Raw genomic sequence first — 16,489 nt, forward strand, 5'->3', positions numbered from 1 at the left:
TCTATTACTGCACGTATGTCTTCAGGCATAACACACACACACACACACACACACACACACACACACACACACACACACACACACACACACACACACACACACACTCCTAAACACTTGCATATGTGCACAACGTGCACGGCCATACACATGCCCAGCTATGGGGTGCAGACACCCACGTATGCATATAGCGTGCAGTGACACTCTGCAGTTTTAAGCAGGCACACACAAATGTGTGCATGCATATGTATACACACAGATATGAATACACACACAAATGTGTGCACACAGATAGACATGAACATAATAAATGTCTACGCGCAGTCACACACACACACACACACACACACACACACACACACACACACACAATAATGCTCCAACAGCGTGTCATTGACAGCTGAAATGTAATCAGAGTCTTTTTCCTTTCTTGCTGTCGTTTCTCACCTCTGTGCTTTTAAGTGTTTCAGTCAGTGGCTTTCACGCTGCTTTGTGTTCCATTGACCCCCATTCTGCTTTTAATTGCCTCTTCCTTTGAAATGAAATTACCTGGATATTGATATTGTTGAATGCAGCGCAATTTCATTGGGGCATAATTGATAGAGGATGGCGCTGACAGAACACACCCCTGGTAACATTCCATAATTAACACGTGCAATTAAAAAAGAAGAAAGAAAATGTTACCTGCTCTTTTTGTCCTTAATTTCTAGAGCCACATTTATCCTGTCACAATTTTAAACAGATTACTTTTAATAGGTAATCTGTCTACATACAGGCATGCCAGGTCAAATGATCCCACCGCTCTTATTCACTTTTTAAGTGAGCAGCTATATGAGGGTGTGTGTGTGTGTGTGTGTGTGTGTGTGTGTGTGTGTGTGTGTGTGTGTGTGTGTGTGTGTGTGTGTGTGTGTGTGTGTGTGTGTGTGTGTGTGTGTGTGTGTGTGTGTGTGTGTGTGTGTGTGTATGATAAAGAGAGAGAGAGAGAGAGAAAGGAGAACTAAGATGTGAGTGTGAGCTACCACCTTAACTCAATAGGGGTGTCTACCTACGTACTTGCAATTGTATTTTGTGTGTGTGTGTGTGTGTGTGTGTGTGTGTGTGTGTGTGTGTGTGTGTGTGTGTGTGTGTGTGTGTGTGTGTGTGTGTGTGTGTGTGTGTGTGTGTGTGTGTGTGTGTGTGCGCGTCCGTGCGTGCGTGCATGCCCAAGCCTGCCAGTGCCTGTTTCCCAACGGACAATAAAGTGCAGTGTTAATGACCATGCTTTGAGTCAAGCTCACACAGGCAATCTCCTCCTGCTGGCCTGCATTATCACAGAGGTCAGGGGTCTCACCTGGAGGGGGTTATTTAAAGTAAATGTATAAACCGATGTCTCCCTGTTTGGTAGTTAACGCCCTCGTTTGACCGACACTGAGATTGCGCGCCGCGCGTGGCGGCCGTGTGAGGCCCTAATGTGGAGATAGGGGCCGCGTCGAGCGGCGATAGGCCTATTAAAGACATTCATTAGCCCTGCGCTTATGAGAGAGGGGCTAACTGGTGGGCAGTTGAATTAACAGGCCTTTTACATTACAAGCAGACTCACCGGAGGCCCATCTGCTGTGTGTGTGTGTGTGTGTGTGTGTGTGTGTGTGTGTGTGTGTGTGTGTGTGTGTGTGTGTGTGTGTGTGTGTGTGTGTGTGTGTGTGTGTGTGTGTGTGTGTGTGTGTGTGTGTGTGTGTGTGTGTGTGTGTGTGTGTGGGGGGGGGTCTCCTTACTGGCTGGCTTAACACATAAAAGTTGGTTTTGTGTGTTTACATTTTAGTTATTTCTTTATTTTTGAAGGTAGTGTTTCACTCGCTCTTTCTTTTTTTGGACAGACTTATGTCTTTGCAGTATGAGATTACACAGTAAAATCCAGAGTGTCAATTTCACTCCGAGAGTGCACAAATGAAACCAAATGCACCCATTCGGTTCCATTTGGGACACTCTCGGAGTGAAATGAACACTCAGGATTTTACAGTGTAAGGTTACGGAGCAGCACGGGGCTTGATATTAGATCCCCACGTTGCAGCCATGAGATCAATGTAAAGAGGTTTAAACAGCACCTTGAGGTCAAGGGTTGGGCAAGTGGAGTGCACAGTTCACACTGGTCCAAAGTCATACAGTGGTTTTTGCAGGTCAGGCACCGAGCCAGGAGAGAGTTTGGGTTTTTTGGAGAAACAACAACCACATTGGTGCACTTCAGGCACTATTAGGACATTGGACTAAATATGAAACCAGATTTTGTTGTGTCTTTTATTAACCACTTGAGCCCAATATCCCAATACTGGGCATGTTATAAAAGGCAAACATTCTGCGAAAATACTGTTGGCGGACATTCATTGAAAATTGCAGATCACAACCACTCTCTATTACCTGCACGTATGTCTTCAGGCATAACACTCTCTCTCTCTCTCTCACACACCCACACACACGCACGCGCACACGTACACGTACACACACATACACACACGTACACACACATACAGCTTCTAAGCTTGTCGGCCAGCTATTTTCACCAAAGAGATTTGGTGTAGACGGAAAAATGCGGGGGTCCTGGTATAGACCTCTGGGGGACTCAGGTCAATGAAGTATATACTGTAGGGTTCAACTGGTTAATATTTTTGAATGATTTTTGGAATGTTTTTTAGAGCTCTGACTGACATCACAGCTCCAGCTCTTTTTTTTTTTAGTTGAGTTTTTCTGCCGTTAGGTGTATATGCACAGGTCAAATAGGACATATTTTTCCCATAGAAGCCTTCTAGCTGTACTATCTAACATAGTAGTATTTCTTTTTTTGGGGGGGATTGAGCTGTGGGCGGGTGGTAAATTTGAATATTTGACTGGTACAGTGTGTTCCATTGATAATCTGCTGAGGTCGGCACTCCACAGTCTCTGCGAGTTGACTTGCGACTTGCTTTTGTGCTCTTTAATGAACCCTGTGTGTTAGGAGGCCTGAAGGTGATCGTACAGTACACTCCTCTGTAATAGCATGGGATGGCTCATTATAGCACGGCATAACAATTCACACATTAATTTTCCAGCATCCAGTTTTTAATTAATCCAGTAGGCAGTCTTAAACACAGGGTACACAAATTGCCTTCGGCCTCATAATTAATTCTAATGGAAGAAATTAAAAATTGGTGGGGTGTGTTTGGATTCTTCGCCTGTGTTACCGTGGTTTCGAGCTCGCTGGAGCGACGCTGTCACCGACAAGGACCCCTCTCTCTCTCTCTCTCTTTCTCTCTCTCTCTCTCTCTCTCTCTTTCTTTTTCTCTCTATCTCACTGCCCTGACCAATCCCTGCATTCTCTGCTCACCGGCACGATCGCAGTGAACACCCTCTAAGATGTTGGCTATGAAAATGGGAGTGCCGTCTGTCTGTGTGTAAAACATATGTCTTATGGCCCCTGAACGATGTCAGTTACCACAGATATCAGTGTTATGCGTTTAGTACTTATGTATTTCACAATTGTGCAGTCCTCTCTCATCAGCCTCCCCTCACCGCCTCCCTTCTCAGTTAAAAACAGGGTTACGGCCATTCAGTGTGTCGTTTCTCTTGGCCTCTGCCCAGCCGTGTTCAGTATCTTCAGTTACCTGCTTCACATAGATCAGCTACTTTTGTTGTCTGGTCATCATCATCATCATCATCCCTCCGTCCCTCGTTTGGTCTAAAATGGTCATATGGAAGATGAAAATCACCACACCAGAGTTTAGGGTTAGGGGTATAATATTCAGCATTCAAAGCTGAGCCGCATCAAGTATAAAACAAGCTGAAAAAGTTTGACTTCTTTTGAAATGACCAAAGTGGTTTATAACTGAGCCATATATCCCGGAACTGAATCTAAAACTTTAATAGAAAAAGAGAAAAAAAACACAGAAATATTAGATATCAGCAAAGGCGGATATCAAAAAATCGAGTGCTCAACCAGACTGGATGGTTGTGACACTCCTGTCTCCAGTGGCTTGCAGTTCCAAGGCCTTCAGAGTAAAATCAACACTAAGGAATTACTGTGTACAAGGGTAACACTTATACACACAATACCCTGCCTCCCATATCCCTCATTCAAAATGTCTTCCCCTTTTTCTTGTATACCTCCCCTCTGTTGTAATGACTTCTGTTTGATATTCTGTCTCTCTCTTTCTCTCTCTCCATGTAGGCCCCTGCACATCCTGGTGTGTAACGCGGCTGTGTGCACTCAGGCCTGGCGCCTGACGGAGGACAACCTGGAGTCAACCTTCCAGATCTGTCACCTGGGCCACTTCCTGCTGGTCAGGTGCCTTCAGGACGTCCTTCGTCGCTCTGCCCCTGCCCGTGTAGTGGTGGTATCTTCAGAGTCCCACAGGTACAAAGCTGGGGCACTAAACTCTAATACCTAATATTTCCTCTTTTTTTGGTCAATGGTTCAGCACCAGGTTAGAAGCTTGATACTATGGAAAATAATTTGTACCATGAGTTCCATAGCACAGCACGGTACTGCCCTAATGGAAACAGCTTATTAAAGCTGCAATACTGTTCATGAGTTTTGTGTTCGATCCAGGATCGTGGGAGACCAAACATTTACCACTCTGGAGTCCCTTCTTGCCATGCATGGGAGATGTTTTGCTTATGAGCTTCTGGCAGTACCACTTGGGTGTCCTACCCGACACCAGGGTTTTCATTTCTCAAAGGAAGAATAGAGAGCCCACTTCTAACCACCACTGCAGATGTGCTAGTTACATTGTATTAACATACAATACAGATTGGTTAAAGTAATGTTTAATTTATTAAAACTAGACCGGTGCCCTTTGGGCACCAGCCTATTCTTGGCCGTGTTGATGACATATATGGGCATACGTGAATATGCCCCCCAGGCCCCCACCCCCCGGGCAGCGGCGACACACTCCAAGTTTGAAGTCAATTGGTCAGGCGGTGCCCGAGTTGACAAGCTTGGCTAAGACACACCCAGGTTTTGTGAATTTATAGATATAGATAAGTTCCGGATTGCAGCTTTAATGTACCCTACCCACAGGCAGCCATACTGTCTGAGTAAATGGCTCATGTATTGCAGGGACATCAAGGTTCTAAAACAGCGCAGTTTGTTGTTTACCGCCAGCTTCTATCCAAAGCACCTTACAGTAGCTTACAATTCAACCACTTGACAAGATTCTGGTTTAACCTGTGTTCCCCCAACCTTCGGCCATTTATGAATCAGAATCACAGTCCTATAGACCTTAAGTACTGCTACTCCAGAAACTGCCCTAACTTAGTTTTTTTGTAGTGTAACCATACAGCTCCAGTCATGCAGTGACAGGAGCTACGTTTGCTAGTTTTCCCTCTGCGGACTGATAGATCAGACTTACTGCATGTTGTCAAACATGACAGCCTCACTCACCGAAAACTCATTTCCTACCATAAGCTGTCAGCGCGCATTAAAACCTATCATCCACATGATGGATGGACTTATCAACGAAAAAAGAAAATCTTTTCATCAACTATCGGCTGTTTTCTCTCTGGCCACCTCCCCCCAAGAATCGTCCACCCGTCCCCCTCACTCATTCCCGTTCTGCGATCTATCTCTCTCTCGATGAGCCGTCTCTTACGCAGTACCCCTTTGCTGGCTGGGTTCTGTTTTTGCTTGTCATACAGGCAGACAGGCACAATGCATTTTACAGTGGGTCTGTATTCCCTAGCCCCTGGGCCGTGGGTCATGTGCCTGAGAGGTGGAGAGCGGGTGTGCACGGAAGACATTGATCCCGGCTTCAGACAGCCAGACAGCCGATCGGAGTGATTGATTGGTAGCTGAGCAGAGTGACCTGAGACGGTGGGGGGGGGACATAGCCAGAGTTATTCTAGCAGATCAAACCGGCCGGGCGATATTACAAGGGGCCTCCGTTGAGTTATGTTATACAGGCTGCCATGCATGAGAGAACAGGAGCATGGGGGTCGGGCATGGTGAGGCTCATATTCACAGGGGTCACAGCACTTGTGGGACTCGTAGTGTACCGTTGTTGGACACATGAGAGCAGAGCAGAAGTGTGGTGGGGGGAGGGTATTTGAAGAAACCAGAAGGCGAGTATTGACAATGTATGTATGATTGATTGATGACTCACTCGCTGAAGAACGGAGCTTGCATGTTTCTGGCTCGGCCGCCATACAATAGGCTAACACGATGCATGTTTTCTCGCTGCGCGTCTGCAATACAGAGACGTTTTGTGTTGCAGTATCATTTTCTCTAATGAGACAACCCATGACAACTTGTGTTCTGAATTATTATTACTAGACCGGTGCCCATTACTCAGGAACAATGCAAATGGAAATGCAAACTTTACTCCTGCACCACCCAGATGCTCCTGCTGTATTAGAAACCTGTCGTATGACAGAGCATAGGCTATGTATATTCTAATTACAATGCAATCTTAAATTTGCTCTATTAATAGCCTACGAAATATTTCGAATTCTGGTAAATAACATTTTATTCAGTTTAATTCCTTAATCATTTTATATTCTTGACAACATAATGGCCAACTATTGTCTGCTGTTATTTCCTATTCCATAGACTATATATACTGTAGGCTATAGTGTATTTATTTGCTTTGTTTGTTTGTTGTTTGTTAGTTACTGAATACTTAAATGATATTCAATAAAAAGAACAATGCAGAATACACAATTACAGTAGAAGGAAATATCATGGTGAACAATAGCTGCTGCTGCTGTTCACCATGCAATACAGATGCTTTGCATACATATCTCAGCCAGTGTGTGATGTGAAGACCATGGCATCCCAGTGCTGGCTCCATTTTTAACACCAGTGTTTAAACCCGGCCTGTTGTATTTCGATCGCTTCCAAAGTGAATTGCAGTCCAGCATCTGTCATGTGACGAAGTTCAGAAATTGTCGTTGTGAGTGATGGCCTTAAGGCACAATGCCTTGAGTTCCCGACTGATATGGGATTTTTTGACAGCGATTTTAGAGGTGGGAAACTCACTGATTACCAATACGATGGCTGATATAGTGAATTTGTGATCTGCAATGGCATTTAGGTTTTTTCTGTGGATTGTACACTGATATGATGACGCAAAGGGACTCGGAAGCAAATAACCTTTATTAACATGATTTTATTATAATATTAACATACAAATGAGGATTTGTAGTGATTCCTGAGGGTTAATTACTATTCTGCATTGACCCAGCAGTGACTTGTGCAGTGAGCGCACAAGGGAGCAGCTGGAGGATAAGTGTCTTGCTCAGGGGCTCTTAACCAGGCGATACAAAGCTTGGCGGAGCTGAGGATCAAACCGGGGACCTTCTCATTCCTAGACAGTCTCTCTATCTCATTAACGCTTTCAATACATTTTTGAAATAAAGATGAATTCAATAAAAAATGATTAGCTAATTATTTTGAGTATCAGTTACTGACCATTTCAATACAGAAGTACTGTAAGTTTAGGTACTGGAAATATTCACACCTCCAGAATAAGTTTCAGTGCAGGTGCATAGGATGAATAAAATAGTAGAAAGAAAAAGAAAATCCCACACACTACTTTTACAAAGCATTACAACACAACCAATAAATAATGCATTAAAACATCAGTACTGTATTTTGAACATCATTCAATTACTGACCATTTCAGTATAGCATAAATACATGTATATACATACGTTTCAGGGCTGTATTTTTAACATCAGTCAAGTACTAATCTCTCAAGAACAGATTCTGCCCTGCGGTGGAATCTGTCGGAGGGGTTCGTCATAACGTGTGCGCATTGGCTACAAGTGGGCGTGCCTTCAGATCAGGAAGCGGGCCGCGCTTTACCCAATCAAATGTAGTGGGCGGGATTCACGTGTCCATCCACCCTTCCCCCCTCGAAACTAGCCGAAACTAATTTAACAATAGCGTCCTCGGAGCGGACAAAACCACGGAAAGATATTCACATTTTAACTTACTCTTTCATCATAGAAACAAGTGGGCTTATAACCAAAACCATCCATGTTCTCTGGGAGAAGTGGTGTTAGTGTTCCGTGTAGAAATATTGTTAGTGGGAATGAAAACGTAGTCGCACCAACCGGAAGTGATGCGCTGAAGGCAGACATGAAACCGGAGTTTCCCTGCGCACTGGTCTTCCATTTTCCTCCCGCCAGACCCCACAGACAATATCAGAAAACAGAGGTCGCTGTTTTTCATTTTCTGTGGGGTCTGGCTACGCGAGACTAGTCAAGTACTGACCATTTTAATAAAATTAAAGCTTCAATAAACATCATTAATGTATGTTGTTGCGTATCAGTGAGTTACTGACCAATTCAGTATCAAATGATGGCCACCAGCAGAAATGACCACATGTAGTCCTTGGAACAGTGCCGATGGATCAGTCTGTTGCTGATGTTTCTCCTGTTTAACCATAGTAGCCTGCATATGAGAGGATGGGAGCTGTTGTCCATGATAGCATGCAGCTTTGCAAGGGTCCTTTGCTATACTACCGCCTCCAGAGAGTCCAGGCTGACACCTATAACAGAGCCAGCCTTCTCACTAGACTATTGAGCCTGTTGGTATCACCAGCCCTGATGCCATTGCCGTCAGGCTCCAGATCCAAATGCAGAGCTTGGACCAGGGATGATACTTAGCCCTTCCTGCTCCGTACTTTCTATCTCACGTTTTCCTTTCCTTCTTCCCCAGTCACCCTCTCTCCCCATCCTCCATTCTCCCTTCTCTTCCCTATAATCACCAGCGGCCCTAAACCCCTCAAAGTCGGGCTTAGGCAGGACCAGAGGGAGTCAGTTACACACCAACACAGAATAGAGGGAGGGGGGATATTTTTTTTCTTCTTAAATAGACAATATATCTGGCATCACATCTTCCATTCTGTCCACCTCATTCCAGACCAATATTACATCCGTTGAAGTCGCTCCCTTTTTTGTTTGTGCGTCATCTTCGTTCTCTTTCCCAATTTCCCCCCGTTTTTTTTTTCACTTAGCCTCCCCTCACAAAACAGCGGCTGACCCCTGACCTGCCAGCATATTATTTTCCCTAAGCTGCTTGTCCCGTGGTAAAGCACTGACCTACAGGGGACAGGGGGGGGGCGAGAGAGATGGACAGACAGGGTATAATGGCTGGACATTTTATCAGTTCCCCACACAGGGCTTACTGTGGAATTGGCCCTGTACAGGTTCACCCCCCCCCCCCCCCCCCCCCCTCTCCTACGGCACCAGGCCTCAGACACACCAGAGGAGATGATAACCTTTACGAAATCACCTCTGATAGATCTGTGTGCCACAACTCCCTACTGTTATGGAGACAGGGGAGGGGGGGTAAAATCTTCATCGACCAACATGTATTTTCACGTGAAGTTTTGCCGTCCATCTCGTGACGTTTTAGGACTGATGCTGAAGACGGTGTTGGGTATATAATCATCAGTCCAGTCTCGTGGGTAAAAACAAGTTCCAGTCTAGCATGTTAACCACTTGAGCCATATTTAAATAGCATTAGCAACATGTGGATTGTGTGATCCACTTGGGAATGCTTGGCTCCAATGTGGATCTTGGACAGCATGTGGCCAGCTTATGACGTCAAATCATCAATGACATATCTACAGTATGACGTATGACTCCACATTTGGCACTGCCAGAGCAGCAGCAATTGCAGTGAAAATAGCTGATATACAAGCTCACATCATGTAGCGATGCGACACAGTGGGGGCTTTTAGATCAGCTACAACGTTTTAGTCTTTTCTAATTTATTCAAATTTGTTTGAAAACATTAAAAATTGCCTATAATGACATGTCTAAAATAGGGACGCCAGGTTGATGGTCGTTAACAAACTCAGAGAAAACCCCCCTACAATAAACAACAACACTGTACGTACATTTGGCATTCAGGCAGTTGATTTATCAACCCCCTACTTGCTAAAGCAGTTCTGAAGTTCCAGCACATGAAATGAAAAGCCTGCAGATGTTGTAATTTAGCCAAGCAAGGATGTAGCGAGAGGCGACAGTAAACAAGAAGCAGCTCGCTTGTAAAATCACAACAAGGAAACCAGGTGACATTTTGATTGGTTGTTTTCTAATGACTGGATTAATGTGTAGAATGTGTTCTGCTGGTTCTCTCTCTTGCTCTCTCTCCTCTCTCTCACTCTCTCTCTCTCGCTCTCATTCCCCTCTCACTCACTCTCTCTCCTCTTCTTTCACTCACACGCCCGCACGCGCGCAGACACAGGAAGTGGCGTGCGTTGTGGTGTTATTGTGCGAGTGCATAATAACACAAAGAGCGGTGTAATGTTTAAGGGGCCTTGTCAAACATCTGGAGTTTAACAGCTCTGTCGCAGGCAATTAAAGAACATCATGTCACGTCTTTGATTTGTATGCAGCCACAGCCGCGCATCTGCTGTTACAACAGCCCCACACACACACACACACACACACACACACACACACACACACACACACACACACACACACACACACACACACACACACACACACACACACTCCCCTTCACACCTTAATACACACACGCACACACACACACACACACACACACACACACACACACACACACACACACACACACACACACACACACACACACACACACACACACACACACACACACACACACTCGTGGGCGGCAGTGGCTCAGGGAGGTAGAACGGACGCTCGGGAATTCGGTTCGATCCCGGGCTCCCCCTGTGTTAATGTCCAAGTGTCCTTTAGCAAGACACTGAACCCCTAATAGCTCCCGGTGAGCAGGTTGGTGCCTTGCACGGTTACTCTGCTGTCGGTGTGTGAATGTGTGTGTGAATGGGTGAATGTAATGCATATTGTGAAGCGCTTTGGATGAAGGCACTTTATAAATGTACCATTTACCATTCACACTCTAACCCACTGTGGATCTGGTCCTGTCCCGTCCAGGTTCACTGACCTGTTGGACTCGTGCGGCAAGGTGGACCTGTCCACGCTGACCCCCCCGCAGAAGGAGTACTGGTCCATGCTGGCCTACAACCGCGCCAAGCTCTGCAACATCCTCTTCAGCAGCGAGCTCCACCGGCGCCTCTCGCCCTACGGCGTCGTCTCCAACGCAGTGCATCCTGGGAACATGATGTACACCTCCATCCACCGGAGCTGGTGGCTGATGAGCGTGCTCTTCACCCTGGCCAGGCCCTTCACCAAGTCTATGGTAAGCAAGGTTTTGACACCGAACCTCCCACCCCACACACACACACACACACACACACTTTCTGGGAAAAGAATGTGTCCCAGAGTCTTTGTAAATGTATCTCATCTAGGGCTGGGCGATATGGACACAATCTAATATCACTGTATTTTTGACCAAATACCTAATTCATTCATCCATTACTTTTTAAAGTATAAAGTAGGGCTTACGTGATTAAAACCAGGATATACCATGACACAATAGTCCAATATCCAAAATCTAAAAGAATATCTTGTCTCATATCACGATATCATTATAATATATATATATATATATAAAAATAACTATATATATATAACTATATATATATATATATATATATATATATAAAAATAACTTATGTGAAGATGTTAGGGCAGGGCAATATATATATATATATGTATATATATATATATGTATATATATATATATATATATATATGTATGTATGTATGTATGTATGTATGTATGTATGTATATATATATATATATATATATATATATATATATATATATATATATATATATATATATATATATATATATATATATATATATATATATATATATATATATATATATATATATATATTGCCCTGCCCTAACATCTTCACATAAGTTATTTTTCTGCGCCAGTCGATTCCTTAATGTCACACAGTACATGTTAATGACCCCGGCAGCTAACAGAATGATTCACTTACTGCCATTTTAAGACTTGGATTACTGCCATTTAGTGGCTTTTTGCCACCATATTTCTGCAGACAGCGGTATTATTCTGAACTGTCAAAGAAGTCACCGCGCTGCAGTGCTATCATCTCCTGCCTGAGTTTCTGAGCATGACGGGCCAACCTTCCTCAGCCTAGTGTGTGTTTGTCTTGGCACGAGACAAACACGCGGTTGGGAGAGCGAGGCGAAGGGACCAGGAGAGGGGAGGATGTGCAGAGCGCAGAAGGGCTCAGCAAGAGAGATCCCTGGGCTTCACAGATAGAGAGATAGAGGTCTGTTTTCCTCTTCCTGCTGCGTTGCGTCTCTGTTTATTTAACTCCGAGAGGCCATTCCCCCACTCCGCTCTCCAGACAAGGGTATGCGTTATTCCAGATCCTGCACACTATTAGGTTACAGTAATGTACAGCACAAACTCGTGTCTCTGCAGCACTTATCCCTCCGCTATATATATAATCTATAAGTTAGTCATACAACAAGCTTCCTGTGAAAGATTTTTTTTTTGGCACATATAAGCCTCACCCTCCGGCAGGAGAATCCATTACTCTGTGTTTTGGAGATGCGTTATCGCTGGGTCATATTAGTTACATTACCGGGTGACACAGCCTCCTTTGTGCTGTGTCCCCCATATGCAGGCCTGTCTTAAGGCCAGGGGACATACAGTATACAGTGCAGTCCCAGGCAGGGTATCCTTACTGCTTTGCATGTTTCCTTGACTCCGCAGCCAGGGACACATGCCCAGATGTTCAGCTCCAGGGATGTTGTGCTGCTGTGTGTTGCTGTCATGGCAGTGCTACTGTACTGTACTGTACTGTACATGGTCAATGTTGAGATTCATTTCACAAGAACGGTATTGTCTTCTTCTTCATTGGGATCGGACATAAGTTAGCCAGGCATTGGCAGATAATGAGGAACAGTTGTGTTGCAGAGGATAAGACCATCCTGTGCATTTTGCATTTGAAATTGTTTATAAAATGGTACCGTTCTATTCTTGTAAAAAAGAGAGGAAAAAAAATGGATTGTCTAATGTCTATATACTGCTGCTGGGTATGATGTTACCTTTGTCTTTATGAACAGCGTTTGCCATGTGATAGGCTTATTTATAACATTAACAAATACTTTGTAACGTATACATTGGCGTTATTTCATCTGTTTAAAGCTGCAATCGGTAACTTTTCTGTCCTACCTGGGATTCGAACCTGGGTCTACCATGTGAGAGACCAATCAGCCAAGAGGAAATCTAGACTTGGCCAGGGACGATATTGCACTCATGAGCTTCAGGCAGTACTATGGTTGCCAACCGGTGTGTGTACCCTGGTGTCCGACTTCAAATCAGAGTAAAAAAATGTGTCAATGGAAGAGTAGGGAGACCACCTCCAACCACTACAGATGTAATATTGTATTAATATACTCTACCATATAGATTGGTTAAAATAACGTTTTATTCATTAAAATATTGCAGCTTTAAGGATCAGTGTTTAAGATCAACTTACTGTTGAGGCTCTCTCTTAAGCTTATCCTTATGATGGCAATCACCTCAACAGTTCAGTTTAGTGTGAAGACGTGTGTGTGTGTGTGTGTGTGTGTGTGTGTGTGTGTGTGTGTGTGTGTGTGTGTGTGTGTGTGTGTGTGTGTGTGTGTGTGTGTGTGTGTGTGTGTGTGTGTGTGTGTGTGTGTGTGTGTGTGTGTGTGTGTGTGTGTGTGCGCGCGTGCGTGTGTGCGTGCACGTGTACACATTTAGAGTCCGAGAGAGCATGCACGTCGTTGCATATGAGAAGTGTATGCATGTGCGCACACACGCTATGTGAGTGCATGTGCGAGAGTCATGTGCCCGGGGTTAACGTCCTCGCACACTTCGGTTATGAACTATAAAACCCAACACTGTGATTTATCCGCTGCTATATTGCGTCCTCTGCTCTGTGAGACTTTTCAATGGCTGGCACCATTTCTACCCTTTAGGCTCCACAGCCCCCTAATATATGCTTTAGTTTGACTATTACATCTTTCCATTAGCCACTCTTCATACTTTATCAATTTAGTGTTTGCACTGAAGGGAGAACGTGATGTGTTGAGCGGCAGTATGCTGGAGTTTTTTAGTGGAGGGTTGTTCTGATCCATCATGTTTGACAGACACAAGGCCTCGGGCCGTCATTTGTCTCTGCTCCTCGCCGACACGGGGATGAGAGATTAGATGAACCACTCCTCAGCGCACTTTCACAAAATGCCACGCTGAACATTTCCTCAATTTGTCTGTTCCTCTTTCCCCCGCCATTCCCTGGCACGTCATCGCTAGCTTTTTTATTTTTTATTCCCCCCCCCCGCCCCACCTATTATACAGTTCTGTTTTTCATGTAGACTTCGGATTCAATCACATTCAATGTTATTTCAAATTGATCCAATCTGTGCTAGATGCACCATGCTGAAAATAGCAACATTGTTTCACAGAATGTTTGCCTATTTTCATCTAATGCATATTTTCGCTGAATGTTCGCTTATTTTTTGCAGAACTTTCACCTATCATCATCACATGCCCAGATAAGAGAATATAATTATTGTGTTTACCCTTGAGTGGATGATAGTTGTGCATTTTGGGGGGGGGGGGGGGGTTCTGCAGGAGGGGTGGTTGTGGCAGTGCTGGTGGTGGTGTTGTGGATTTGCGAGAGAGCACCGTCACAAATAGAAGAGTGGCCGCTCCTCCCGAATGTGGCGATGTCTTTTTACATGTGGTTAATTAGAAGTAGTGTGGATGTTAGTAAATATTAAAGGACAAAGGTAGAGCTAGTAATTAAATTCTGGCGTGCTGACACAGCGATTAGCTAACCCTTATGTCTGATAACATCCACACACACACACACACACACACACACACACACACACACACACACACACACACACACACACACACACACACACACACACACACACACACACACTCACACTCACACACATATACACCCTCACACATATATACAGACAAACGCGCACGCGCACACACACACACACACACACACACACACACACACACACACACACACACACACACACACACACACACACACACACACACAAATGCAACGGCACACCCTTAAGCTGAGCGTTTGCTCTTATTTAAATGGGAGGTTGATAAGGGCCCCCCTGAAAGTCTAACGTTACCCTCTTTAGATTCCCTCTGCTCCTCTCTCTGCTTCTGCCCCCACATTAAGGGCTTTAATAAAACAGTGATATTATTTCAGTTATTGGTTGCGGGGTTATGAAGATGGTATCGTTTTAATTGCTTGTGCACGCTTGCGGGATCCGCGGAGATTGTTCTGGGATGCAAACATAAGCAGAATGTCGACTCCAAAAAAACAATCACTGAGACCCCCCCTCTCTCTCACCCACCCCCCCGTGTGTCTTCTAATGCATCCCATGCAAATAACCAGCCTCTCATTTAAAGCATAGCTTTGATTTATAGGTGCACAGGTGGAGTGATATACAGTGGTCTACGTAGTCTTCACAATATGGAGGACACTGAAATACCTGGAGTTCCATGTGGTTCTAAACTTTTTTTTGAGAGTTGTAGAAATCAGTTTGGCATCAGTCCGTTATATGATCATGGTCATGATCATGCCATCTGCCCGCACTTCAATGAATGTTATTTTGATGAAATAGCTTTTGCCATTGTATTTCGGCCCAATTATATTCTAATTATATTTGGACTTTTTCCTCTTTGTATATAGATTTTTTTTGTGTTTTGTGTATGGTTGTGGAGAAAAGCCCCAAAGGAAAAAAAAGACAACAACTTTATCTATTAGCATGGAGCACAGCCCACTCTCCCATTGATGCACAGAGCAGATTCCATTTTGCTGAGTTGAGAAAAGGCATCTATAAAGAGCCATGACATTTTAATCAACCAGACTATCTCTTTACTAACATCATGTTCTCCACCCCGCGCCTTCATCTACTTATCAGAGATGGTGGAGATGGACCCCCCTTCTCTAGTTCAGCGCCTTCAGAGCGAGACTTTTCCCTCTGTCTGATTAGTGTTGTGATTATCTGCATTGTATGGTCATGCCTGTGTGTGTGTGTGTGTGTGTGTGTGTGTGTGTGTGTGTGTGTGTGTGTGTGTGTGTGTGTGTGTGTGTGTGTGTGTGTGTGTGTGTGTGTGTGTGTGTGTGTGTGTGTGTGTGTGTGTGTGTGTGTGTGTGTGTGTGTGTGTGTGTGTGTGCGAGCGAGCGAGCGAGTGTGTGTGCGCGTGTGTGTGTGTGTGTGTGTGTGTGACCAGGCTAAACAGGACTCTTATCTCAGCACTGTGATTTGGCTGCAGCAGGCTAATACTCATAAATGGAATGAGAGCATTGTGTGATTTAATGCTTCACAGGTAATGTCGTTTTTTGGGGCCTTTTACAATAATGGAGCCCAGAGACCATTGGTGTACCGTAGATGTTATTAGACTCTATGCTCCGGACGAAAATTCAAGCTGGACAATGTTGTATTTGAATTAATGTATGGTTCCGCACGGGAGGGACCGTAGGTAATGAATTTCAGTGAATATTGCTGGGTTGCTCGTACGGAGACCTTTGGCAAGTTGTCATTGCCTCGTTACACTGT

The 16,489-nt window shown here is 44.5% G+C and overlaps 1 protein-coding gene across 1 annotated transcript in view; it reads left to right on the forward strand.

The window, feature by feature from the left end:
* wwox (WW domain containing oxidoreductase) overlaps positions 1 to 16,489 on the forward strand; it is a 194,838-nt gene that overhangs the window by 57,657 nt on the left and 120,692 nt on the right. The window contains exons 7-8 of the mRNA XM_084059169.1: positions 4,172 to 4,357; positions 10,897 to 11,161. Coding sequence (XP_083915295.1) covers positions 4,172 to 4,357; positions 10,897 to 11,161 — 451 coding nt within the window. The remainder of the gene's footprint in view (positions 1 to 4,171; positions 4,358 to 10,896; positions 11,162 to 16,489) is intronic.

Source organism: Gymnoscopelus microlampas (genome assembly GCF_963454915.1).
Source record: "Gymnoscopelus microlampas genome assembly, chromosome: 6".
Classification (NCBI taxonomy): Eukaryota; Metazoa; Chordata; class Actinopteri; order Myctophiformes; family Myctophidae; genus Gymnoscopelus; species Gymnoscopelus microlampas.